At 39.1% G+C, this 25,926-nt stretch overlaps 1 protein-coding gene across 7 annotated transcripts in view; it reads right to left on the minus strand.

Moving 5' to 3' along the window:
• LOC132115326 (cytosolic acyl coenzyme A thioester hydrolase-like) overlaps positions 1 to 25,926 on the minus strand; it is a 99,275-nt gene that overhangs the window by 68,602 nt on the left and 4,747 nt on the right. For 3 of the 7 annotated variants that reach the window (XM_059523732.1, XM_059523733.1, XM_059523730.1), the window contains exons 2-7: positions 20,434 to 20,551; positions 19,834 to 19,990; positions 6,742 to 6,833; positions 6,410 to 6,524; positions 3,105 to 3,119; positions 2,829 to 2,915 (exon numbers count right to left, since the gene is read on the minus strand). In XM_059523732.1, coding sequence (XP_059379715.1) covers positions 2,829 to 2,915; positions 3,105 to 3,119; positions 6,410 to 6,524; positions 6,742 to 6,833; positions 19,834 to 19,990; positions 20,434 to 20,551 — 584 coding nt within the window. Of the gene's footprint in view, positions 1 to 2,828; positions 2,916 to 3,104; positions 3,120 to 6,409; positions 6,525 to 6,741; positions 6,834 to 19,833; positions 19,991 to 20,433; positions 20,552 to 21,277; positions 21,462 to 25,926 lie in introns of those variants that run through there. The other 4 variants (XM_059523734.1, XM_059523731.1, XM_059523735.1 and 1 more) reach the window with 3 other exon arrangements.

Below are 25,926 nucleotides of genomic sequence, written 5' to 3' on the forward strand. Positions count from 1 at the left end.
ATCCAGACCAGATGGTTGATCAGCACCTAGAAAGGACCTCTACATCCCTGAAAGACAGCGGAGACCAGGACAACTAGAGCCCCAGATAAAGATCCCCTGTAAAGACCTTGTCTCAGAGGACCACCAGGACAAGACCACAGAAAACACAATCTTCTGCACAATCTGACTTTGCTCCAGCCTGGAATTGAACTACTGGTTTCGTCTGGTCAGAGGAGAACTGGCCCCACAACTGAGCCTGGTTTCTCCCAAGGTTTTTTTCTCCATTCTGTCACCGATGGAGTTTCAGTTCCTTGCCGCTGTCGCCTCTGGCTTGCTTAGTTGGGGTCACTTCATCTACAGCGATATCGTTGACTTGATTGCAAATAAATGCACAGACACTATTTAACTGAACAGAGATGACATCACTGAATTCAATGATGAACTGCCTTTAACTGTCATTTTGCATTATTGACACACTGTTTTCCTAATGAATGTTGTTCAGTTGATTTGACGCAATGTATTTTGTTTAAAGCGCTATATAAATAAAGGTGACTTGACTTGACTTGACATGAAGTACACATCTTTCAGGAAAATCGCTGAAAACCAGTCCTGGGGCTGAACACATTAGATAATGCGTTTCTGTGTCAACAACTTGAACGGGAGCTTGTGCAGGGCCGATTCAAGACTCGCAGATCCAGGATAGGTTGAAGGCCACAGATTTTCTTGGGTACTATGAAGTAAGGGCTGTAAAAGCCTGTCCTCATCTCGGCTGGAGGAACCGGCTCGATTGCATCCTTCGCCAGCAGGACAGCAATCTACTCGCACAAGACAGAGGCGTCCCGGACTGTCACCACAGTCTCGAGCACACCATTGAACTTGGGAGGTCGCCGGGTGAACTGAATGGCGTAACCGAGTCGGACCGTCCGAATGAGTCAGCGTGACAGGTTGGTCAGCGCAAGCCATGCTCCCAAACTATGTACAAGTGTCACCAAAGGGAGAGTCGACATACCCGCAGTGGTGCAGCGATGGGGAGTTGTGTCGGATGGCCCAGAAGGCATCGCGTTTCGAGTCATCACGGCCACACTTCTCGTGTTCCAAGAGGAACTGGCCAGAGACGCGTGGAGAGGCATTGCGTCTCCAAACCGCGACCTCTTGACCACTGGCGAAAGAGCAGGCTGAGGCACTGCCCGCGACGGAATGGTGGCAGCCAGAGGATCACGTCGGGGCGAGATGGTTCTACCCTCGTGCATTTGTTAAAGCCTTGGCTTGGTGAGTTTGCAGGATAGCCATGAAATGCAGGGAAGAGGCAGCTTGGCCCGCGGCACTGTAAGCCTTGGCAGCAAGAGCGGCCGACAGCTTACAGGCCTTGGGTGAGACGCGCAGACTATTCCTCCCAGTGGCGGCGTTTTGCAGACACAAGTGCACCGCAATCGCACTCTCCTGCTGGGGAATGTCGACGCACCCCTAGCTGCCCCGCCATCGAGAGTAGTGAGGATCGAGGAATGAAACGAGCTGCTTCCGGCCGTAAAAAGGGGCCATCCACGACTACATCACTTCCCGATCCACATCCGGGAAGAAAGGAACCAGAGCAAAAAGTGGTTGTGAGCCGCGCTCTACACCGAGAACCAATTGAACAGCCATGAGCACTGAGGGCTGGGCGGTGCATACACCTCCATCCTGATGCTCACAGCTGCCCGGGCAAGCACGGCTGTCAACTCTTCGGCAGTGGCGACAACACCCGAGGAGGGCAGCCCCACGAATCTTCATCCACAGAGGTCAATAGCCCATCCCCGATGCTGCAATCGACATCTGATCCCCGGCGGCAAACTGAATGACCCGTTGGGACTGCCATAAGACAGCCCAGCAAAATCACCCAGCAGCCACACAGGACAAACACTGTGTGCTTTGTGGAGTATAACAGCTTTCATACAACCACTCGGCTCCGAAGCAAATATATAATGAGTGGATGCACCTGTCGCCCTTTATACCCGTTGGCACGGGGAGTGAATCAGGTATGTTAAATCCACTAGCTAATTTGCATTGCAGTTTTCTCTTAAACTCAGAGATGAATGGCCTCCCAAGTGAGACCCCATATGTCGTTCGACATAACTCGTAGTGACCGACAGACTTAAACTACTTCAGTCTGTGTCCATTGAATTTATTTAATATACGAGTTTCACAATTTGAGTTGAATTACTGAAATAAATGAACTTTTCCACAAAATTCTTATTTATTGAGGTGCATCTGTAATTTCCTACAGTAATTTCCCCCCATGTGCAATAACCTAGAGTGCTGTCTAACACTTGATGGCTGCTCTGGCAGTTCTTCATTATCAGATAGGAACCTAGGTTTGCTATTTCAAAGCAATCTTACCTTTTTTTTTTTTTTTTTTAACCGAATTTTCCCGTAAACAATATGTAAATTTCAACCTATGCTCTCCATATCAAATGCAGAAACATTAATCCATGCATTTATTAATGCTTTATTGGGTGGTTTCATCTGACCAGAGGAGTACTGGCCTCCGAATGAGTTTCTCCCAAGGTTTTTTTCTCCATTTTTGTTACTGATGGAGTTTTAGTTCCTTGCCGTTGTCGCTTCTGGCTTGCTTAGTTGGGGACACTTAATTTCTAGCAATATTGTCAACTTGATTGCACAGATACTATTTGAACTGAACTGATCTGGACTGGATGAACTGACTTTAACTTGCTTTACTGGCACATTATTTTGAAACAGTAAAGTTTAATACTGCTGTAATACTACTTTAATACTGCTTTGACAATCTGTATTTTATAAAGTGCAATATAAATAAAGGTAATCAATAAATAAATAAATATAAAAAGGTTTATTACCTCCATGTACAAAGCCATGCAGAGTGCAGTCAGATGGGCCGACAAGGTGGATCAGACTCGACTGACTAAATGCAACTGTGTAGGGTTCTAAAAAAAAGAAAAAAGAGAGAAAAACCTAATAAATACACACATACAAATGTAATTAAATATAAATATCTGCAAATAAAAGTAAAAAAAAAACCTTGTTATCTGAGCAATAAAAAAAAATACATAAATAGTTTCCTGATGCCACAAAAAATATAATTAATAGTTCTTTAGATAAATATTCATACATACCTTTTGTTTGTCTATCTGTGCAGCATCAGAGCAAAATAACAAAATGAAATCAAGTTAAGACTTGATTCATAAAACGTTTACTGACAAATGAAATGTCCAACAAAGAGAGCAATGACTAACAAAAATATGAAAAATGGCCAATAAACCATGATGTTAATTGGACATGTACTATGGTAACACTGTTTTTGGACAAAGACCATTGCATATTTTGTCAGTACACTGGGGCCAGTTGCACAAACTTAGCCACCATGTTAAGACTGTCTAAAACAAGTTTGACCAACTAGCAGTTGTCAAGGGGTAGTCAGTCTTACTTTTCCAATTCAAATAAGACCAATCTACCTTTCCATAACTGAATAAAAAAAATTATGACCAGTCTTGAAGAAAAAAAAATGTGATGACTAACTTAAGACCAGTCTAAACAGTTTATACAGCTGGATATTATAGTACCTCATTTTCAGTACATTTGACTTTTCAGTACATTTTCGGTACACCATTTAAAGATGATGATTTTAAAGATGATGATGCTAGTCATTCAGTACTATGCTATCAAAGAACGTATCGGTTATGTATTGTAACCCTCATTCCCTGAAGGAGAGAACAGAGACGTCATGTCAAATTGGGAATCTTGCTAGAGAGACCAATCTACTTTTGAGTGTAAACTAAATGAGCCAATGCTCATTGGCATGCGATGATTGCATCCAGCTGCCACTGATCGCTGCACAAGTATAAATAGGCAGCCGGTGCAAGGCATACTCAGGTTTTTGCTGAAGACCAGAGCCGGTGATCCAGCCTCTCAGTGGCTGCTGTGGCGACAGGATGCAACGTCTCCATTCCCTCCTTCAGGGAACAAGGGTTACAATACGTAACCGAGACGTTCCCTTTCAGTCGGTCACTTTTGACGTCATGTTGGTGACCGACGAAATTGGGAATCCCTTCCAAAACGCCAAAGATGCTGCCTCTTCCAGTGTCCTGTGTGAGCCACCTTGAGTATAGGCCAGGGCTCTCAGCAGGAAGGCCAATCACTGTTTGTCTTAGCACTACTCAGTGAGATTGGATAACATTGGGAAAATGGACCAGTTTCACTTGGAACAGAATTTACACATGGGATCCACTCAGGTCACAACATATGGACCCAGCCCTCTACCAGTCCTCAAGGATTCATTGAATAAGGGCCTGGTCCCAGATGTTCCACCACATCTGGCAGCCGAGGGGGAGCTCGACAGGGTCTACAGTATGGATTCTCTGGAGCAAATTTCACTATTTGTGACATAGCAAGGCACCACGAGCCAGTGCCCAGTAGGATGCAACACTTTTAGGGCAGGGCACGCCCTGTGCCTGATAAGACAGGACGATGGCATCCAATATCCAATGGTCCATCCTCTGTTTGGAGATGGCATTACCTTTCTGCCGACCTCTGTAACAAACAAATAACTGCTCTGAGGTCCTGAAGCTTTGGGTCCTGTCCACGTACAATCTTAAAGTGCGGATGGGACAAAGCAAAGCATTGTGCCAGTGCATCTTTGAAGAGTGTAAACAGCTGAGCAGTGAGAGTTTTCTTGAGAGGCAAACAGGTCTACCAGAGTATGAATGGCAAAAAAGTGACCTCAGATGCTTCTTAGGCCTGGTTCACACCTGACACCGAAGCATCGCGGAAGCGGCACGGAATGGAGGCCGCTTCCTTTCGGCGCCCATGTTAACCTATGGTGTCGTTCACATGAAGCGCCAGTTCGGCGTCTGGTCTATTTTTTGCGTGAGCCGGGAGCGATCCGCGTCAATTCCGGCAGGAAGTCACACCAAGAAACACGAGACAATCCGGTCAATTGTCAAAATATAAGCAATTTTCAGATTAAAATACAGCAAGTGACAAATGCGATCATATTTGTGTATCTAAACAGACTAGAAAGATGAAAAAAAAAAACACAACACACACACGCACGCACGAACAACTGAGCAGAAGCGCTTGTCGACCGCCGTGGACAGTACGCGTCTGGTGTGAACAGGCAGGAGCCGTACCACGCATGATTTTCCGTTCCGCATCGCTTCGGCGTCCGGTGTGAACCAGGCCTTACTCCAAAGGAGGAGGAGGCAGGTAAGTTGCTAAATCTGTCTGCTTCTGTGCAGCCGAGAACTGCTGGGCGAAGCTCTCGACCATGTCGCTGAAGAGCTTCTCCACAGGCCACATAAGCACTTCTGGTCAGACCAGACGAGTACCTACATGCCCGGAAGGGAAGGGACAGTTTGCGCCGCCAGGTGGAAGCAGTATTAGGACAAATAATCCCCTCCACTGGGAGGACCCCTGTATACTCCTGTAATCCTAGGGATACCGCCCCAGCTACTGTGTGAAGTAGTCTGACTTCTGCCAGGAAAAAAAGTAGATCGCGCCAGGGGCACCGCCCCTTTTGAAGTAACGATGCCTGGACCGCAAGTTCAAGATGGTAATTTTCCCGCAATGAGAACTTGACTCATCAACGAACTTCACCTCAATGTGCTTAATGCCCATGCACGCAAGGCATCGATCATGACCATCACCTGGTGCTGTAACGACCGCATCCAGAAACACACGGGTGAAACAGCATCTTTAAAAAGACAATCATTGTCTTTACAAAGACGCACCCCTGTATGCTCTTTTTTGAAACTGCTCTTTTAAGTGCTGAAGCACACAGGGGAGATGGTCGCGTGCAACACAAACAGGGGTAGTGCAGCCTGATGTGTGCAACCCACTCGACACGGGAAACCACTGCCGCTGTAGTCTCACTAGCGAGATTCCCAATTCGTCGGTCAGTGACCTGACATCGAAAGAGACTGTACCATGGTTCTGCCATGTACATACTTTCTGTGAGGTATATGTTTTACATCTGCTATACAGTATACAGGTGCATCTAAAAAAATGTGAATATCATGGAAAAGTGCTTTTTTTTCATTCAAAAAAAGCTAACTTTCTTATATTCTAGATCTGAGATATTTCAAGAGTTTTTTGTTTCAATTTTGATGGTTATGAAATTTTAGGAAAATTAAAAATTCAGTATCTCAAAACTTTTTAATATTTTCCGAAAGATCAATAAAAAAAAGGTTTACAAAACAGGAATTTTCAATATATCCAAAGCAGGTTTAATTACCTTCAGAATGAAAACAAAAAACTGAAATATTTCAAATATACAAAAAATTATGACCTTTTCCATAATATTCAATTTTTTTGAGATGCACCTGTATTGACCCTGATGGGTATGATCCATGCCATCACTAACACATCAAATACATGACTTCAGTGATGATAAGCATATGAAATGACATAAAGGAAGTAATACCTGGAAGAGAGACAGACATGATGATCTCACCATTCCTCTCCTTGGTCTCTAATCGCTCTAATTTCTGAGCCTCATATCTCTTTTTACCTGCTTCCTCTTGTTCTGGGCTGGAGTACTGCAATGGACAAAAACACACTCTAGTATACATATTGACACAAGTAATTGTTTGTAAAAATAAAAATGTCTAGATTAAGAAATGTCCGCAAATCTAAAGAAAATTATTTGGCAAAACCTTTGACATTTGAGAAATCACGTAATAGTTCACTTCGATAAAGAATTTCTAATGTCAATCTTTAAAGAAAAGACGTGTTCACTGATGCACAGACTCTTACCTCAATAGGAGGAACTTCAATGATTTTGGCCACATTTGGAAGGGAGAAAGGGACATACCATAGCGTTGCCTTATTGGTCAATTTTTTGGCACCTACAAAAATGCAAAACTAAAATCAGCATAATCAGAATGAATGTGAATCCCTTCAAATGCAGTGCAATACATACAGAGTAATGTAACCAGTGTTGCCTAGTCCGTGGTTTTCCAGTGGAATTGGTATACTTTAACACTGTTGCCGCGGGATGTTTTTCATGTTCACAGGTTGAAGCGACACCTATGAAATGTGACCAGGGGAACCCCAACTGCACTTTTTTGGGGTTCAAAACCAACATTCACTGCCATTATAAAGCTTGCAAGAGCCACGAAATTTTTAAATATCATATCAGTCATATTAACCTAGAGTAGGATGGCTTGAGGGTGAGTAAATCATGAGTTAATTTAATTTTTTTTTTTGGGTGAACCATCCCTTTAAACTCTGCTAATTAAAAGGTTATAATGATAATAATGTTAGATTTGATGTGCCATTACACATGAGATTTACTGTTTTGGGTAGGCTGTGTTTATAAGACACAAGAGATGATTCTTCTGCACAATCTCACTTTGCTGCAGCCTGGAATTGAACTACTGGTTTCGTCTGGTCAGAGGAGAACTGGCCCCCCAACTGAGCCTGGTTTCTCTCAAGGTTTTTTTCTCCATTCTGTCACCGATGGGGTTTCGGTTCCTTGCCGCTGTCGCCTCTGGCTTGCTTAGTTGGGGACACTTCATCTACAGCGATATCGTTGACTTGATTGCAAATAAATGCACAGACACTATTTAACTGAACAGAGATGACATCACTGAATTCAATGATGACCTGCCTTTAACTTTCATTTTGCATTATTGACACTGTTTTCCTAATGAATGTTGTTCAGTTGCTTTGACGCAATGTATTTTGTTTAAAGCGCTATATAAATAAAAGGTGACAAGACAAATTTCAGAGAGGAAACCAGTGCAATTGAGTAAATAAATAAAAAATTAAAACAGTCACACAGAATAGCAAAGCTTGAATAAATAATAAAATAAAACCATCAATGTCTGTGATAATGACATCAAATAAGGAAATTCTGCTTTGCGTTCTAAAATCTAATTTCATGAGATTTCAATTGCAAGAGAACATGTATTATTTATAGAGACTCAGAGGAGATGAATTGCTGAATAAAGTCATTATTTTAGTTTTCTTCGTGTACAAAAAATATTCTCGTCACTTCATAACATGACGGTTGAACCACTGATGGCAGATGGACTATTCTGATGATGCCTTTCATACTTTTCTGGACCTTGACAGTGTAATTTACTTGTCAGTTAATGGTACAGTTATAAGCCTGCTGATTTACTTCCAAAATATCTTAAATTGTTTTCCGGAGACGAACGAAGCATTCAAGGGTTTTGAACGACATGGGAGTAAGTGATCAATTACAAAATTAAAATTCATTTTAAGGTGGAGTATCCCTTTAAACCTATCCCAAATTTGACAACTTCCTTGCTATCTACTAATAAGAAGTAAGTTCAGAGTTTATTTTGACAAAAATAAATGGTTAGTTAATGAGAATTATTATAATTTTAGCTATAAAGAACTAGAAAGGGAACCCTGAAAATGTGCAGTTGAAAAATCCAGTTCATCCCTCAACACCTTATTCTCTGCAAGATCTTGATGTCAAAATCTAAATTAAATAAAAATAAAAATTAAATCTTAATAACCAAACATTTTGGGGATATAAATTGTGATGTATGCGCGAAAAAAAATAAAACAGTATTTATTTTACATTCCTTCTACTCTCATTTATTTTATTTTATTCATTCATTCAGTCTTCACCTACTTATTTAATTTTTCATTCATTCATTCCAAAGCCAAGGAATCCTGATGTTTAACAAGTTAGGTTGAAAATTTCCAAATGATAGTAATACAAATGCACCTTATAATGTTGCATTCTCTGTAACGCCTAGACTCTAGAAAACACTGTAGCATCTCAGACAGATGGTGGTATGGTGCCACAGACACTGACCATTTTGATATCCAATTTTGACAGATGTTGCAAGGTTTCAGTACAGAGACTAAAATGGCAAATAAATGAGAGCTGTTTCTCCTACATTTTAAGAGCACGATACAAATCATTTAAGACTGAACTGTACCAATTCAGCAGAAATAGGAGGATTAATTCTGACAGACTGCATTTAGGAATAGCATTTGCATTTTACACTCTGTTGAAGTCTTCCAGAAAAGCCGGTTGCTAGGACAACCATGCAGGGATGCTGCTGCTACCATAGCAAGAGAATAGCTTCTCTAATTGGTTTCCACAACAGCTTGTCTAATGGATCTAAACAGCAGGATATTTACATGTTTTACACTAGAAAAGAATAATGGGTAAAAATAGCTCCCTTACTGGACACATGAAGATACCATATACTGTATATCATTTTCAATTTTGAATAATATTGTTTTACAGTAAAAATAGTTTATATAGAGTTATAGATCTCCTTATGTGATGTGAGCATAAGTATTGGAACAGTTGCCTCACAGGTCTTTCTAAGTGATCAGCTGTGTCCTGTTGCATTAATTCTTTAGATATTAATAACAGGGAATGTGTCTTATCAGTTATATCCATTTCTTCTGCATTCTAAGTCTTGCATTTGATGATGACACACACAAACCAGGATGAAGATGAGGAAGCCAACTCTGAAAGAAAAGCAAGCAATTTGGATGTCAATTAGAACTATAGGAAAAACAAAGGGCATGGAGCAATCAAAAGTTTGGACTACCGGTGACATCAGCAACCAACAACGACCTGATTGGCTAAAAAAATTTGACAGAATTACAGACGCTACACAGCTAGATGCAATCCTTGATCAGGACCAAAAATAGAAAGGAGCGCAGTCTCGATGGGGGTATGTAACGAGTGGGGCGGGGCCGAGGGATGTGGGAACACGAGTGAGGCCGGTGGAGTGATTGGGAAATCAGCGACACCTGCGACCCACCACCGGTCTCGAGTCCCACGTAGGAAATGGAAGGGTATAAAACTGGAGCGACAACAGTGAAGGATGAGAGAGGACCAGGCCTGGGCAGTAGTTTAGGTTTTGGTTTTATTTTGTGCGCATCAGTCGTCCGTGAGGGGCTGGTGCGCTATTTTGTGTTTATTTTGATCATTAAAGTTTTCCATTGATTGTGCGCCGGTTCCCGCCTCTTTCTTCCCAAAAGATTACAAAGGTTTTATCATTACTGTGGTGCCGAAACCCGGGAGAAGGAGGGACGTGCTGCTGAAGATCCCTCGCCGCTGTGGTGAATCCGCAGTGCCATGGAGCAGGTGAGGAGGATGCCGCCATGGACACTCGAGGCGGTGGACTGGAGTGAGTTGCCGGGGACGGGGACTGTCCTACCCCGAGGTTCCCGCAGGTACCCGTGAGCGGTCCACCTGGAGGGAGTGGGGGGGGGGGGAGTGGAGCGCAGTCTCGATGGGGGTATGTGACGAGTGGGGCGGGGCCGAGGGATGTGGGAACACGAGTGAGGCCGGTGGAGTGATTGGGAAATCAGCGACACCTGCGACCCACCACCGGTCTCGAGTCCCACGTAGGAGATGGAAGGGTATAAAACTGGAGCGACAATAGTGAAGGATGAGAGAGGACCAGGCCTGGGCAGTAGTTTAGGTTTTGGTTTTATTTTGTGCGCATCAGTCGTCTGTGAGGGGCTGGTGCGCTGTTTTGTGTCTTCACGATGATTAGGAAGTTTTAATGCATTACAAAGGAACAGTTAGATTTGGCTGCATTAAAGGCTGGGGAAAAGCATTTCAAAGCATAAGACCAAGAGTCTGGTGATGTCTATGGGTTGCAGACTCACTGCTCTGATTGCATGCAAGGGATCTGCAACTAAATATTAGCTTTTAATCTTGTACATCTGCTTTAAATTTAACTGCTCTAATACTTATGCTCACATCAAATAGTGGGATGAACTCTAAAAGTGCTGTCCTTTTTATTTGGTAGAACATGTGTCTAAAGACCTAATAATAAAATGTGACATTCTGTAGTTCTGTACTTTTAATCATATTTGCAAATGTCTTGACTGCACAGCAGAGAAAGCAATTTTGTCTTTACTTTTCCAATACTTATGGAGGGCATGTAAACATCCAAGTTCTGACAAGCTACACCATATCGCGTTCATTATTGAAGACAATTCATCTGCGATAATGAACGTGATATTGCGTAGCTTGTCAGTGATCTACGGCTCTGTCTATTAAATGCCACTCCATCTGAAAGCAGGTGATGGAGAATTAGCTGTAATCACAGAACCGGCTTTACTGACGAGATACGCCTGATTATCGCATGCGATATTTCGCCCAGCACTATTACATTTTACAATATTTTCAAACAAAAAAAATATTTCACAATATAACTGTTTTTGTTGCATTTTAGATCAAATAAATGCAGCCTTGGTGAACAGAGAGTCTTACTGTTCTAAACATTTTGACTTGTATAATATAATCTAACATTCCCCAACAGTGATTAGGTTACAACAATAAAAGGTAAGTTATAATAGCTTTTCTTAAAAAAGTTTTAAAAGCATAGCTTTTTAAAGTATCTAACACAAATTGGAATTGGAAGTCAAATTCTGATCCTATATTTATCTGAAATATTGTCTCTTAGCAACAAACATCTCTCTAGCTAACAAGTTTTTGAATCATAGTGGATTTATATGTTGATTTAGTACACTGCTAATTCAACCTTTTCAGATAATGATTAAAATGTGTATTCTCATTGTAAATATACAGACACTTTAATACGGTGTTGACTGCAGATGTTCACTATATTTGAGTCTGTGGCAAGTAATCTAAATGTTTTTAGTGACTTCGGTCTACCGGAGTAGATTGCTCTTGATTACAATCTCAGATTTTCCATTACTGCCAGCCAACACTTTAATCGCTGGTATCAAAATGAATTCATTGATCAGACACGAAAAGAAAAGATGTTGTGCAGCACAACTGTGTACAGAAACATGAGTGATTGCAGGCGTGTTGAACAATTTGTTTAGAGATGGACTTGCCTTTAAAGGCACTGCCAACCCTAACATTGCTTCACGCTTAATACAGATTTGAACTTGCATGAAATATGCAAGGCGGTGGCATAAATCTACTATACATTTGACAAAATTAGGTGCATTCAGTCAATATATATATATATATATATATATATATATATATATATATATATATATATATATATTAGGGATGCCACAATTCTCAATATAATATTGAACCGTTCGGTACGACATCCACGGTTCAATACGCGCTTGTGAATTGCGGTTTTTCCGGTTTTACGTTTAAATAATTTAAGTTTGTTTTATTTCTCTCCGAATTTACTGTTTGTGTGTGCCTGGTCTACGAGCTGAGAGGAGGAAACTCCTCCCCGCGAGTAAATATTTAGGGGGCACACTTTAACATGGCGAGTGGCGGTGAAGTGAGGCTACAGTACGAGGAAGCGCCGGCGGCTTTCAAATCCGTAGTGTGGAGACATTTCGGTTTTGCCGTCGACTATAACGCCGAGGAAGAAAAAACGGTAAACAAAAAAATGACTGTCTGCAAGCATTGTTTTACACGTGTAGCCTACTCAAACGGTAACACTTCCAACATGACTGCACATCTGCGGCGCCATCACCCAGCAATATCACTGTCTGAAGGCAGGATAGCAGAGCAGGTAATAAAGTCCTCCAAAAAACAACAGACCCTCTCTGAATCCTTCCAGCATACATACCCAACTGGTTCCGAGAGACACATAAAAATAACAAAGGCAGTGGGGGTGTTCATTGCGAAAGATTTGCAGCCGTTTTCAGTGACTGGAGATGCAGGCTTTTGTCATCTTATAAAAACTCTCGATCCGCGTTACAGACTACCGTCTCGCACTTTTTTCAGCACCGAGATAATTCCCGACCTCTATGAAAAGACGTGCAACAGTATTGTGCACGAATTGGCTAAAGCACAGAGCCTTGCTCTGACCACAGATGGTTGGACCTCGCGGGCAACCATGAGTTACCTCACTGTAACTGTTCACTACATGTCGTATTGGGAAATGAAAAGCGATGTACTCCAAACGCGTCCCCTATACGAAGGTCATACAAGCGCTCATTTGGCAGAAGAGTTGACAAACGCAGTGAATACGTGGAAGCTGAGGAGGCCAAATATGTTACTCCCAGTCACCACAGATAACGCTCCGAATATTGTGAATGCAGTCCATGAAGCTGATGGGCTGGGGCCACAGATAAGTTGTTTTGCACATGTTGTAAACCTAGCAGCCAAAAAAGCATTGTCAATCAACACAGTGTCCTGCCTCCTGGGGAGGGTTAGAACAATAGTGACTTTTTTTCACAAAAGCACCAAAGCCCACCATGTTTTGACTGTGAAGCAGGAGATGTTAAACTTGCCCAGACACAAGTTAATTCATGATGTCACAACTCGGTGGAATACAGTACATGACATGTTGGAAAGATACACAGAACAGCAGCCCGCCATCTATTCTGCCTTACTGGACAAAGATCTGAAGCTGTCTGTCAAGAACGTAACCATGTTGAATGACAGTGAACAGAAACTTGCAGAAGAACTGATTCAGGTCCTCACACCACTGAAAACAGTGACAACTCTCATGAGCAGTGAAACAACCCCCACTCTATCAATGATCCTTCCTCTGAAAGAGATGATTCTCAAATCCATGTCACCAGGAGACCAGGACAGTGCGACAGTCAAAGTCAAAAAAATTCTGGAGCATGAACAGCAGGTACTATTTGATTTGTTTTTGGTTTTTATCGTTTGTTATTTTGATTGTTTTATCTATTTAGATGTTTTTTATATATTGTGTCCTTTTCACTGATCAATATAATTTCACATTTATCATATGTTACACTGGAGGTGGTTGTGGTTCTGAGCTGTGTGTGCTTATACAGTATGTGTAATAATTATACTAAAGGATCATTCTCTTTGATGCAAAGGGTCTAGTGCAGAATCCTGTGCCCTTCACAGATGAAGACAATCCATCCTCTCCCCCTCCCAAGAAGAAGACCGCAATGTCAGAGGTATTTGAGGAGCTTTTCAAAACTGAGGAACAGCAGGGTAAGCCATTTCCCCAGATCATTGAGGAGGAAGTCACTACTTACAAGTTAGCAGACAGTATTCATGTGGATGCTGATCCATTCATATGGTGGAAAACAAATGAATGCAAGTTCCCCCATGTAGCAAAAGCTGCACAACAACACCTCTGTGTCCCAGGAACCTCTGTTGCGAGTGAGAGAATTTTCTCCACTGCCGGGGACATTGTAAGTGCAAAACGCTCTCGCCTTGCTGCAGAGAATGTTGACAGGCTTATCTTTTTACAGAAGAACCTCAAAATTCAAGAATAGATAGCTGACCTAAGTCAAATTGCACTTTACATTCTGAATAAAGGAAACTGTACTGGAGTACTGTTAAGGTTAATTAAGATGGTTTATGTTTACTGAAGTACAAGTATGTTTATTTGAAATGGTCAATTTATGTTTACTAACTTGACATGTATGCTCAGGGGCGTAGTTTATGGGGGGGATGGGGGGGAGGTAACCCCCCCAATATGCAAATCCATCAGTTACAACCCCCCCAATATTTCAACGTGAAAATCACAGTAGATCAAATGAAAAATATAATATGAAAAAATAGAATTCATTTATTTTGTAAAAATAATTTTGTTCCTAATCAAATATGAGTATGTCATAATAAATCAGACAAAAAATACTCCCCCTCCATTGAACCGATTGGTAACGCCCAACCATTGAGTCGCACTTTCACCAAAACAAGCGAGTGGTGTTTGAATGGGAGAGCACACGGTTAATGTTAACGCAAAAAATGAAGAGAAGCGCTGCACAGCGGACTATAATTAACTGCTGGTCAGAGAGGGATGCAAAAAAATAAAGCATGTACTGAGAATGAGGTATGAGAATATTGTGTAATAGTTAGTACACACCACATATATTTAGCTAGCTAATCCATTGCAATGTATTTAGCTATAACTATCAGTATAACAAGTTACCTAAGCAGCTGTCTGTTTTGCTAGTATATTTTTCAATAGTGTCGTAATTATCAACGACAAAAGTATTCACATCTGTGTTTGTTTTCTTACTATATTAATCTGACTTTTGAACGAATTGGATGAATTAACGATTTAAGTGGCTAACTCATTAAAACAGTGAAACACTGCCGCCTACTGGCGGTTTCAATACTTAATTTCTTTCTTTTGATAATCTCTACTATGTTAGAATTTTATGAATGATGATTATACACAAATTTCATAACGTTATGAAGTTTATAATCTCTTAACATGTTTTTATAACAGATTCGAGGTAAATATAGCTGCAGGGTAGAAAAGTCAGCAGAGGGAGAGGAGGAGCAGGTGATCAGGTAAAGAAGATGCCATTCAATCAATAAAATAAAATAGGAAACAGTATAGAAAAACAGCAGCTTTGTAAAGTTAGGCTATACATTAATGCCTTTAATGTTTTAAATATGTGTTTCCCTTTAAAAAAAAAAAAATGCATTAAGGTGGAATGTAAAATCTTAAAATAAATGTCTAAATGTTGTCTCTTTCATATTTGTATATGTTGAATTTGTAATCAGTTAAAGCATGTTGCCAGATAGATAGATAGATAGATAGATAGATAGATAGATAGATAGATAGATAGATAGATAGATAGATAGATAGATAGATAGGAAGAAATAAATTATCCAATAACAATACACATAAAAAAAAAAATTGAAAAAAATAACGGGCAGCATACAACATTCAACCCCCCCCCAAAGTTCAAACCAAATCTACGCCCTTGTGTATGCTTATTTTCAAAATTTAGGAATTTATGTGTTCCCCAGTTTGTACATGGGCTACCTGCAGCTGTGTGTTTGTTAAAAAAAAAAAAAAAAATTATATTATACAATACACTAGGAACTAGTGGGCTTTTCTTTGCTCTTAAGTAAAATAAAGGAGTATTGCAATAAAAAATATTTTTTTTCTTCTTAACCTTTTACTGTTATATGGTCGTTATATATCTGTTATATACTGTTATATATATATGTCGATGAATATTTTTGAAAGTGAGTTTCTGTATTAACACAAGTGATGACTCTAAAAAGCCATTGCGCATATTCAACGCAACACTTTCATGACACACTTCATTATACACATTATTAATTCTTGTGACATGTTTTATACACTGCTTTGTAAATAGCAATTGTAAATAACATGTAATTAGGAGTCTGAAAACATCACATTCAGTTTACACTTAAATTCATTCAAAGCAGTTGTTCTCAATTCCAGTTCTGGAGAGCCACTGCTCTGCACATTTTATATGTCTCTATTATCTGACACACTCCGTTCAGTTCAAGGATATTTTATCCGGGGAATTTGTATACTTTTTTTTCACAAGAGATAGTAGTTTTTCAATGTTGAAAATATCAATTTGAAACCTATGTCAGTCTAATAACCTACTGGTTCTTCAAAAGTCAAATGTGTAATTAAACATTTATCTGCAACATGGTTTTGTCAAAATAAATATAAGTTAAGCTAATCAAAAAAATGCATTGGTTGTTGTTTAGCATATTGCCAACCACGTTGGGGAAAAATTAGCCTACAGAATTAAGCTAAATCTGGCAAAACCGTTAACATTCAGTTTAGGCAATGTGTAATTTAAATATATTACAATTATAAAACTGTAAAAGGATTAGGGAGATCTTTATGGATAATGTTAGTGTTAGGGTTGGAATTAAAACTACTTGAAATTAATTTCTTATATTATTTATAATTAGCTTTATTTATAGTTAACATCACTACACAAGTGGGAAAATATAAAACATAAGTATCAGGTCTAATATCTGTCGCCAGCTAGGTAGACGTGCTAGACTGCATGTGTTCATTCTAATGTGAATTTGCATCTTGTTTAAGTGCATGTGTAGATGTCTGCCCTGCCGATGCAATCATCATGGCCCCTGCATTCAGAGGCAGGAGACCCCTGAGGAGTTTGAGCGAGACAAGGCTGACAAGATTGGCCCTGACTGTCTGTGTGTTTGTGTGTAACCCAAGACAAGAGTCATGGGATGGCCTAGCCTGAGTTTACACATGTATATAAACAGAAAAATTTGCATACACAGCCTTTAAACATGTATAAGAACTGGAAACAAAGGTTTATGGAAGGTGTTTTTTCATAACCTTGCTTCTTTGCTGTATGTTGATGCTAGGGAAAGGATTTGTGATGCTGAAGACTATGTATCATATATGTATTGGATAAAAAAGTATATTTTGCAAAAAGTGAGCATGATATTACTGTTTACAGAGTAGACTGCTTTCCTATGAAGGTATTGCTCTGCAACTGCTGCCTGTGTTGGTGACGCGTGACATTAAGTTAACATGACAGAAGCACATAAAGTCTGCCCCCATTCTGCGAGGTTCCCCGCGGCTCAGCACGAGCCTTTAAAGGGGCAGAGCTGCCTTAAAAAAGAACAATGACTGGTTAACATGCAGTGTGTGAGAATGAAACACTGACTGTGTTGAAAGATGCTTATATCTTGTGGGGTGTATCATGTGGGGTGATGTTGGCGCAGTGGATAAGACACATGCCCTTGGTGTGAGAGACCCGGGTTCGAATCCACTGTGAGACACCAATGTGTCCCTGAGCAAGACACTTAACCCCTAGTTGCTCCAGAGGCGTGCGACCTCTGACATATATAGCAATTGTAAGTCGATTTGGATAAAAGCGTCAGCTAAATGAATAAATGTAAATGTATGTAATGTATATCGAATGAATCGCATTCATTATGCTTATAATGCACGTAATGATCAGTTCTTCTTCTACAGAAGTGTTTGTCTAATAATAGCTATTCCTTCGAAAGTATAATGCACTATAAGACACACAATGTGTTACTACTGAATCCAGCCATGCCTGGATACATAAAGTTTACTTGCATTAAGCCGTGTGTGCTGCATAGTAAATCTCAACTGCTTGATTTTTATATAATCAAAAAACTCAAGCTATATTATAGCCCAGTTATGTATTAAAAGATGGATATCTCTGGATATCTACAATCGACTTTACCTGCGTACATACAGTATACTCACATAAAACAATATATACTATAAAGCAAGTCTCTAATGCGTTATTGTTTATATTAAACTGTGTTATTGCACAGCTCGGTATAGAAAGTTGGATATATATTATATCCCAACTTTTTTCGCATAGATAAAGTAAACTCATATAAAAGGGCAATAAATAAATAGGTAACACCTTACAAATAGGCTCCATTTGTTAACATTAGTGAACCACATTTGTTAATGAAAAACAAAATCAAACTTTGTATGTTATTTAATTTACTAAAAATAGACAGTTGTATTATTAAACTTTATTTATCGGTTAAATTGTATTGCTCAATGTTAGTTAATGCATTTAATATAGTTAACAAATGGAACCTTTATTGTAAAGTGTTATCAATCAACTGTATATAGCATATCTTAACTGCTTGATTGCATGTATTGTTGCAAAATGTAAAAACTATATTATCCTCAAGCTCCAAACTGTTAAATGCAACAAGGCGTGAAGATATTGAGATATATACATTTTCTGTAATGCAATTGTGACAATGTTGTGAAAAGTGCTATGTAACAAGTACTCAAATGTGGCCACTCCTAAGCAGAGGGAGTCCAGAGGTGTCTTTCTTCCTTTGTAGTAACTTCTGCAGTAACTTCCTCCACTACTACTGACTGGGTACTTCACCCACGCCGAGCTGGATGCTTTTTCCACATGACAACCCTGTTGCTGTGGTAACAACATGTTCCTTGGGGACAAGGCTTTTGTTTAAGCTGTACAGTTTCTTCTTCTCTTGTATTGCTTTTTTGTTTATGACACACTATCCCTCAGATGAGCAAATCTTAAGGTGACCAGGCCTGTTTTCTATGATAAAGCACCATATTTCTTTATATGAGTCTTAAGTTTGACTCACATCATATTCAGATTAGTTGTATTGAGCTATAGCTCCATCTTGAGATGAGATCTTAGAAAGAGGGATAATGTAGCATCAGCTTTTGAACTGTAATTGTTTAAATAAACTGACTACTGATAAATTAATATGAATATGGCAAAGCGCTTAAAGTTTTCAGTCGAATTAAGTCACCTTTGTTTATATAGCACTTTATAAAATACAGATTGCATCAAAGCAGCTTCAGTGTTAAACAGGAAAATAATGCTGTAGGGTATTTGGCCAATTTTGAATTTACCTATAAATTCTTACTTCTGAAGGTAATGTGAGAGAGCAATTAAAGCTCATTTTAATTTGATAATGTGATAGGCCACAGGATGTTGCCTTTTCATGTTTGTCAGTATCCCAAACCACAATGAACTTTGACACAGAACTCTTGAATAATAAACGGCGACCTTTAACCCTGAAAATGAATGTACACAATGAAATCCGTTCGAACCTGTTTTAACCAGCTTCAATGGAATCTCAATTATTAATGCAAAATGATTACAGATGCAATCTTTTTATTCACAATTAATGAAGAAGTTATCTTGCAGTTATCATTAAAAAACAAAATTCTTTGCATTTTGTGCCAGTACTCCTTTTTTTCTAAGTTTCTCATTTAGAGTCTCTAGTGTTCTTGTTTAGTTGAATCTATTGTGGTTTATGTTAAACAGTAACTGTGGACATAGTTGTTTTTATGTAGTAAAAAATAAAAAATAAAAAGTTTGAAGATGCATAATGTCAGGTTTTATGTAAATCTAACTGAATGCCACTAGTCCTCGCACATCTCATAACGATTGTGGACTGCCAATTTTGATTATGCAAAAACTGTGAATGAGGCCTGAGAGCTGTTGCTGAAGGGAATATTTTTAATTAATATCTGTGCTCCACACATGATACTAATATGAGTTCTAAAGACTACAAATGAAGTGCATTTATCATATGTGCTACTATAATGATACTTTTATTGTCTGTGTTTTTTAAGAGCTTGGCAGCATGAACATAAAATCCATTAAACAATTTCATTAAACAATCCTGTATAACTTTTCACTGACCTGTGACTATGTTCTCTGAGAGAACATTGACCTGCACCTCGACCGAGTGTTTGGAGGTGTAGGTAATCTCAGCACTGACGTGGGCCACTTCACCGATGAACATTGGGTGCAGGAAGTCTGTGCGCTCCACCCGAGCCAGAGCAGCCACACAACGATCCTATTCACCAAAACTAATTCTTATTCAATTGCACTTTACAAATTACTAGTATTACTAGTACTACAGTACAACAGCTGTGTGTGATACATTTTTACTGTGTACAATGTGCTACATATTTAATGTTGCTGTGCCCTCTACTGTCTACAGCAGACAATAGCAATTTTTAAGCAGAAGACATGGAAAAAAAATTATACTACTGTGACAAACACTGTATTGCTTTGTAACGATTTGTATTGTAAAAAGCACTATACAAATAAACTTGAACTGTATAAACACAGTACAATTTGACAGGTTGGCTGACTTTGATCAAATCAATCAGAATGTTCAGTAACATCTTTATAATGTTCATCTATTCTAGCAAGACACATCACACTAATGTTAAAAGCCTTGCATTCAATATTGCTCCTATGACGTAAGACTAAAGGGCAGCGAGAAAAACTCACCCCGTTTTGAGTATTGCAGTGGCGTGTGCCAATGATGCATCCTGCTTCCTCAATCATCTTCAGGATAGTGCCACCATGAACATTGCCAACAATGTTGGCATCATCAGGACGCATGATCCTGAAATATTAAAGAAAGAAAACATTTGCATTTCATTTCCAGGTTTTATAGGGATGCACAATACAGTATATTTATAACCATATACAATATTGCTCATATAGACCAATATTTTGTATATTGCAAATCCCTAAATTATACATTGACTTGCATCTCACCTATGATAAACAACTGTAACAAATCAAGTGCTCACAAATAACAATAATATTACATTTATCTTGATATCTTATGAGAACTTATACATAGGTCACGCTGACCCAAATCCAAGGCTAAAAGATCCACATATTGTCAAGTGACTATAAGAATTACTACAGCCAGTAATAATATTTATATTAGATCACATCCTTAAACGTGATTGACTGAGCAGCATTTCCAGAGTGCTGATACTTAACCTAGCAATACTGGATGTTTTGCTGTTTGTGTCACTCTGCTTTTCATTTTAATGGCGACATAAAAGACAACAACAACCACAAATACACATGATGACACAACATAAGTTAACACAGAAGCAGACATGATTACATACATTACACAACCAGTTTGGTGAGAAATTTTGAATAGCCAAAACAGTATCCTGTCGTAACAAAAAACTTCTCAAATGAAACAACGAACTAAAGTTATGATACTCATTCACTGCATTCTTTTGTTAAACATTCAAATCAATATGAAATACATTGTTACAAACACACAAGTCTAAAACTTTAGAAGAATATCATGATCTTTCTCTACGTCAGGAAAAGTATGAAATGAATCAATCTTCTGTCTAGAAGAGTATGATGAAGTAGTCAACACTACCTGCTGAGCTCATAATGAGACGCCATGACTTCTTAAAAATTAGACGACAGTCTTGAGAAGTTCCCACCACAACAGTGACCATATCAGTAACTGTAACATTTCTTTAGTTCATTTCCTCTGTCAGTGCACACACATCGTTTGTGACATCATTATCTTCGGCACTAGTGTGAGTGTTTCACTGACACAGACTCCACCCACCTTCATTTAAATGTTGTGGGCCTTCAGTAGACTCACAGAGCTTGAGAAGGATCTGAGGATTCTTTGTGTGTGTTGCTTCAAGAGATCTATCAAGCATTTGTGTTGTTTGACTTTGTTTTATATAAATGTATTCTTCATTCATTTATTATCATTTAATAATTGTATTATTCCATTTAATCATATAAACATTTATAACAATCTTAAGCCATTTATATACTCATTTCATTGATTAGTCATTTATATTTACAGTATATATTCATTTACATGTTTGCTATGTGTTCTTTATTATTATTCCTTCTCAATGGGAGTCAATGGCAGCCCTATGAAGGGAACAAAGGAAAATTATAAAATTTGGCACAGTTGTAGTGATGGTCATGAATAGTGATCTGACCAACTTTAGGGTCTCTGGGACCAACTCTATAGCACCATCACCAGTTGAAACATCACTTTTCAAACGGTTATAACTTTTGAACCCTTAGTTTTAGACATATTTATTCCCCAAAAAATGGTGATCTTAGGACTGAACTGCACAAAAATGACTGAGCAGTATTTTGATATTAATCTTTGTTTAAAAGTTATGTTGTGAACTTGATGTTGACCCAAAACTGGTCCAGAGGTTGTATCTCAGCCAAACTTTGATTAATCAAAACGAAACTTGAGACACTTCTTTAACACTATGACTAGGGATGGGTACCGAAACCCGGTATTAAAATGGCCCCGGGGTTAAATTATGAAAGACCGTAGTATCAGTAAGATCTGACGGTAATCGGTTCTGCTTTCGGTACTGGAGGGGGAAAAATTAATGCACTATGTATTTTTGCTTAATAATGTTATCGTGCACATTTTATCTTACCAAACATTTTTAATTTGCGATATTATTAAGACGTTTGTCTGTGAAATCTGCGAGATCTCTCATGCGCGCCGCGGAGGCTGTCTGTCAGTCACACACACACACACACACACACAAACAAGAACGAGCGCAGACTCCTCAGGAGCGCAAGTGCCCGAAGGCCTTTGGGAAAAAATCAGAAAACGGCGTGCCTAGCGTTTCCACGCGTTTTTAGACGCGATATGTGAACGGCCCCTTACAGTACAAAAACTCCTGCTTAATACAAAGAGTGACGATGGCGGAGACAGTAAAACGTTCCAAAGTAAGGTTATACTTCACTAGAGTTGATGCAGACAACGCTGGTTGTCATAAGTGCAACAAAATTTTTGCATGTAAGGGCGGAAACACAAGCAATCTTTCAAAGCATCTTTCGACTGCCTTACACAACACAAAAGTAACACAACACAAAGTACCGATAAGAATACCGTTAAAGTACCGGACCGCTAAGCAGTATCGGTAATAGTAGTAATACCGTTAAAACCTTAACGATACCCATCTCTAACTATGACCTGAGGGTTCATACTAAACATGACAATGTGTTCCAGAGATACAAATACTTTGGCAAAAAAACCAAAGTATTTGTAAACACTCATAACAAAAAAACACTCATAACTTTTGAAAAAATTCACCAAATGTATGCCTGTCCACCATATCATAGTAAATGAAAAAGTTTTTTCGCTACTCCATCTACAAATTTTGTCCAAAATCAGGTCAGATGATCTTTGGACTGAGCCTCACAGAAATGACTGAATGGCTTTTAACTTTCGCTACTGTTCCTGAGAAATACCTCTCTGAAGTAGACTGTGCCTGTGTTTGTTGACTTATGCTAGTTACTTTATGCTGACTGTTGACCATTCTTTCTAATGTGGCTCTTCAGCTTTCAAGCTAACCATAAGCTACGTTAGCACTAAGTTTGCTTTACATGCTTATCTGGTTAACATGCTAAAGAACTTTTTTGTCAGCTCATTATCACACTGAAACCTCTCCTCAGCAGCCTGGTGAACGTGCATGAGTGACTAGCTCAATATGTTACAGCATTGATCCCAAATGCTTCATGTTGTGGGTTTGAAACTCACTGTGACACATGCCCAAACTGCAAGAGGTACTGTGGCATGAAACGATGACACACAGTGCATTTATGTACAAGTTCATCATTTTAAACTCATTCTTAGTTGAACTTCTGAACTTCAGTATCTGTGTGAACATCCATTACCCCAGTGGCACAAGACCATGTGAAAAGCACTTGACCTATGATTGTGGGTTCGATTCTCGTGTGGTGCAACTTTATAAAATTGTGTGTAAGGTTGTGTTGTTTTGATTACTTTTATCCTGGCCAGAATTGTACTCATCTTTATTCCTCTTTGAAATAAATGTTTTTATTCATGCTGTGTTCATTTACATTAGAATTTCTGTTCATTCGGGGTTCATTCTTACCTTTTTTCATGTTCATTCAATTTCTGCAGTTTTTCACTGCTTGAAGCTATATTATATTATTATTTTTATTGAATTTTTTTTCCATTGTTGCATGGTTTCAAGGGCTTTTCATGTTCTTGAGTAAGAGATGTTTATGTCACATGACATTGTTATTGCTTGTTGGTAAAATAAGTCAGAGCAGCGAAAAACGCAACTTTTCAAAGATTTTTCAATAAATTCTATAATTTAATAATTTAATTTAATAATTATTTTGTCTGCTGCTTCTGATCTTCTCTGGCTTTGCTTAGTCAACTTCTTGGCTGATGATAGGTATCAGACAAAACACTGGTTTTGGGTATTAGACAAGTTTGCTGACTAGTTCTGTTACCAGACAAAAGGGTTATTTTCTGACATGATCTGGCATCAGGGGCTGACCAACTTCATAACATTTTATTCAAAGTTAGCAAAAGAGTGCGAAAGATCAGTCAGATATCTGTTTTCTGACAGCATCAAACTGTGAGTTTATCATTAGCAGGAAAAACAAGATCTCTCCCTCTCTTCCATATTCATTACACTCAAACCTTTACCTGGGGGAAAAACAAAAAAGCTATTTTAATAACTTTTCTAATCATGAGCTAAGATGCAGTGAAGATGGTGGGTAGGGCTTTGCGCTTTTGAATATTGAGAAATTAAAATTTTTTATGAATGTAATGACAAATTTAAAAGTGTCAAAGCATCAAAGATTGAGTTATTGTTGTTGTTGTGTCTCTATGCCAAGTCGTACTGCATCAAAAAAGTGTTTTGTATTCAGTTTCTGCTTTAGTTTTTGCATCTTATAAAAACAACAAATATCCTATCTGAGAATAAGAGGATAATGATGAATGCAACGGACTTCTCTAAGAAACAAAGCCTCAATAAAATGTAGCATAATTCCCTTTTTGCAACTAGACAGTACCAAAGTGACCCAATTTGTTAAGCAACAACAAAATAGATTTCGCAACAAAAGTGGTTCACCCTTGGTACCAAGTAACCATGTAAATTTGACTACCTCTGAGTAAATTTGGTATCTGCACAACAATAGAATGTTAATATAATGTGTGTGGCTTAGGGCTGGACGATATGGCCAAAATTTATATCACGATATATTTTTTATAATTCCGATATGAAAACCATATATATCTAGATACACACACAGTACAGACCAAAAGTTTGGACACACCTTCTCATTCAAAGAGTTTTCTTTATTTTCATGACTATGAAAATTGTAGATTCACACCGAAGGCATCAAAACTATGAATTAACACATGTGGAATTATATACATAACAAAAAAGTGTTAAACAACTGAAAATATGTCATATTGTAGGTTCTTCAAAGTAGCCACCTTTTGCTTTGATTACTGCTTTGCACACTCTTGGCATTCTCTTGATGAGCTTCAAGAGGTAGTCACCTGAAATGGTCTTCCAACAGTCTTGAAGGAGTTCCCCGAGAGATGCTTAGCACTTGTTGGCCCTTTTGCCTTCTGTCTGCGGTCCAGCTCACCCCTAAACCATCTCGATTGGGTTCAGGTCCGGTGACTGTGGAGGCAGGTCATCTGGCGCAGCACCCCATCACTCTCCTTCTTGGCCAAATAGCCCTTACACAGCCTGGAGGTGTGTTTGGGGTCATTGTCCTGTTGAAAAATAAATGGTCCAACTAAACACAAACCGGATGGAATAGCATGCCGCTGCAAGATGCTGTGGGAGCCATGCTGGTTCAGTATGCCTTCAATTTTGAATAAATCCCCAACAGTGTCACCAGCAAAGCACCCCCACACCATCACACCTCCTCCTCCATGCTTCACGGTGAGAACCAAGCATGTAGAGTCCATCTGTTCACCTTTTCTGCGTCGCACAAAGACACGGTGGTTGGAACCAAAGATCTCAAATTTGGACTCATCAGACCAAAGCACAGATTTCCACTGGTCTAATGTCCATTCCTTGTGTTCTTTAGCACAAACAAGTCTCTTCTGCTTGTTGCCTTTCTTTAGCAGTGGTTTCCTAGCAGATATTCTACCATGAAGGCCTGATTCACACAGTCTCCTCT

The sequence above is a fragment of the Carassius carassius genome, chromosome 34, assembly GCF_963082965.1.
Source record: "Carassius carassius chromosome 34, fCarCar2.1, whole genome shotgun sequence".
In the NCBI taxonomy this organism is placed as follows: domain Eukaryota; kingdom Metazoa; phylum Chordata; class Actinopteri; order Cypriniformes; family Cyprinidae; genus Carassius; species Carassius carassius.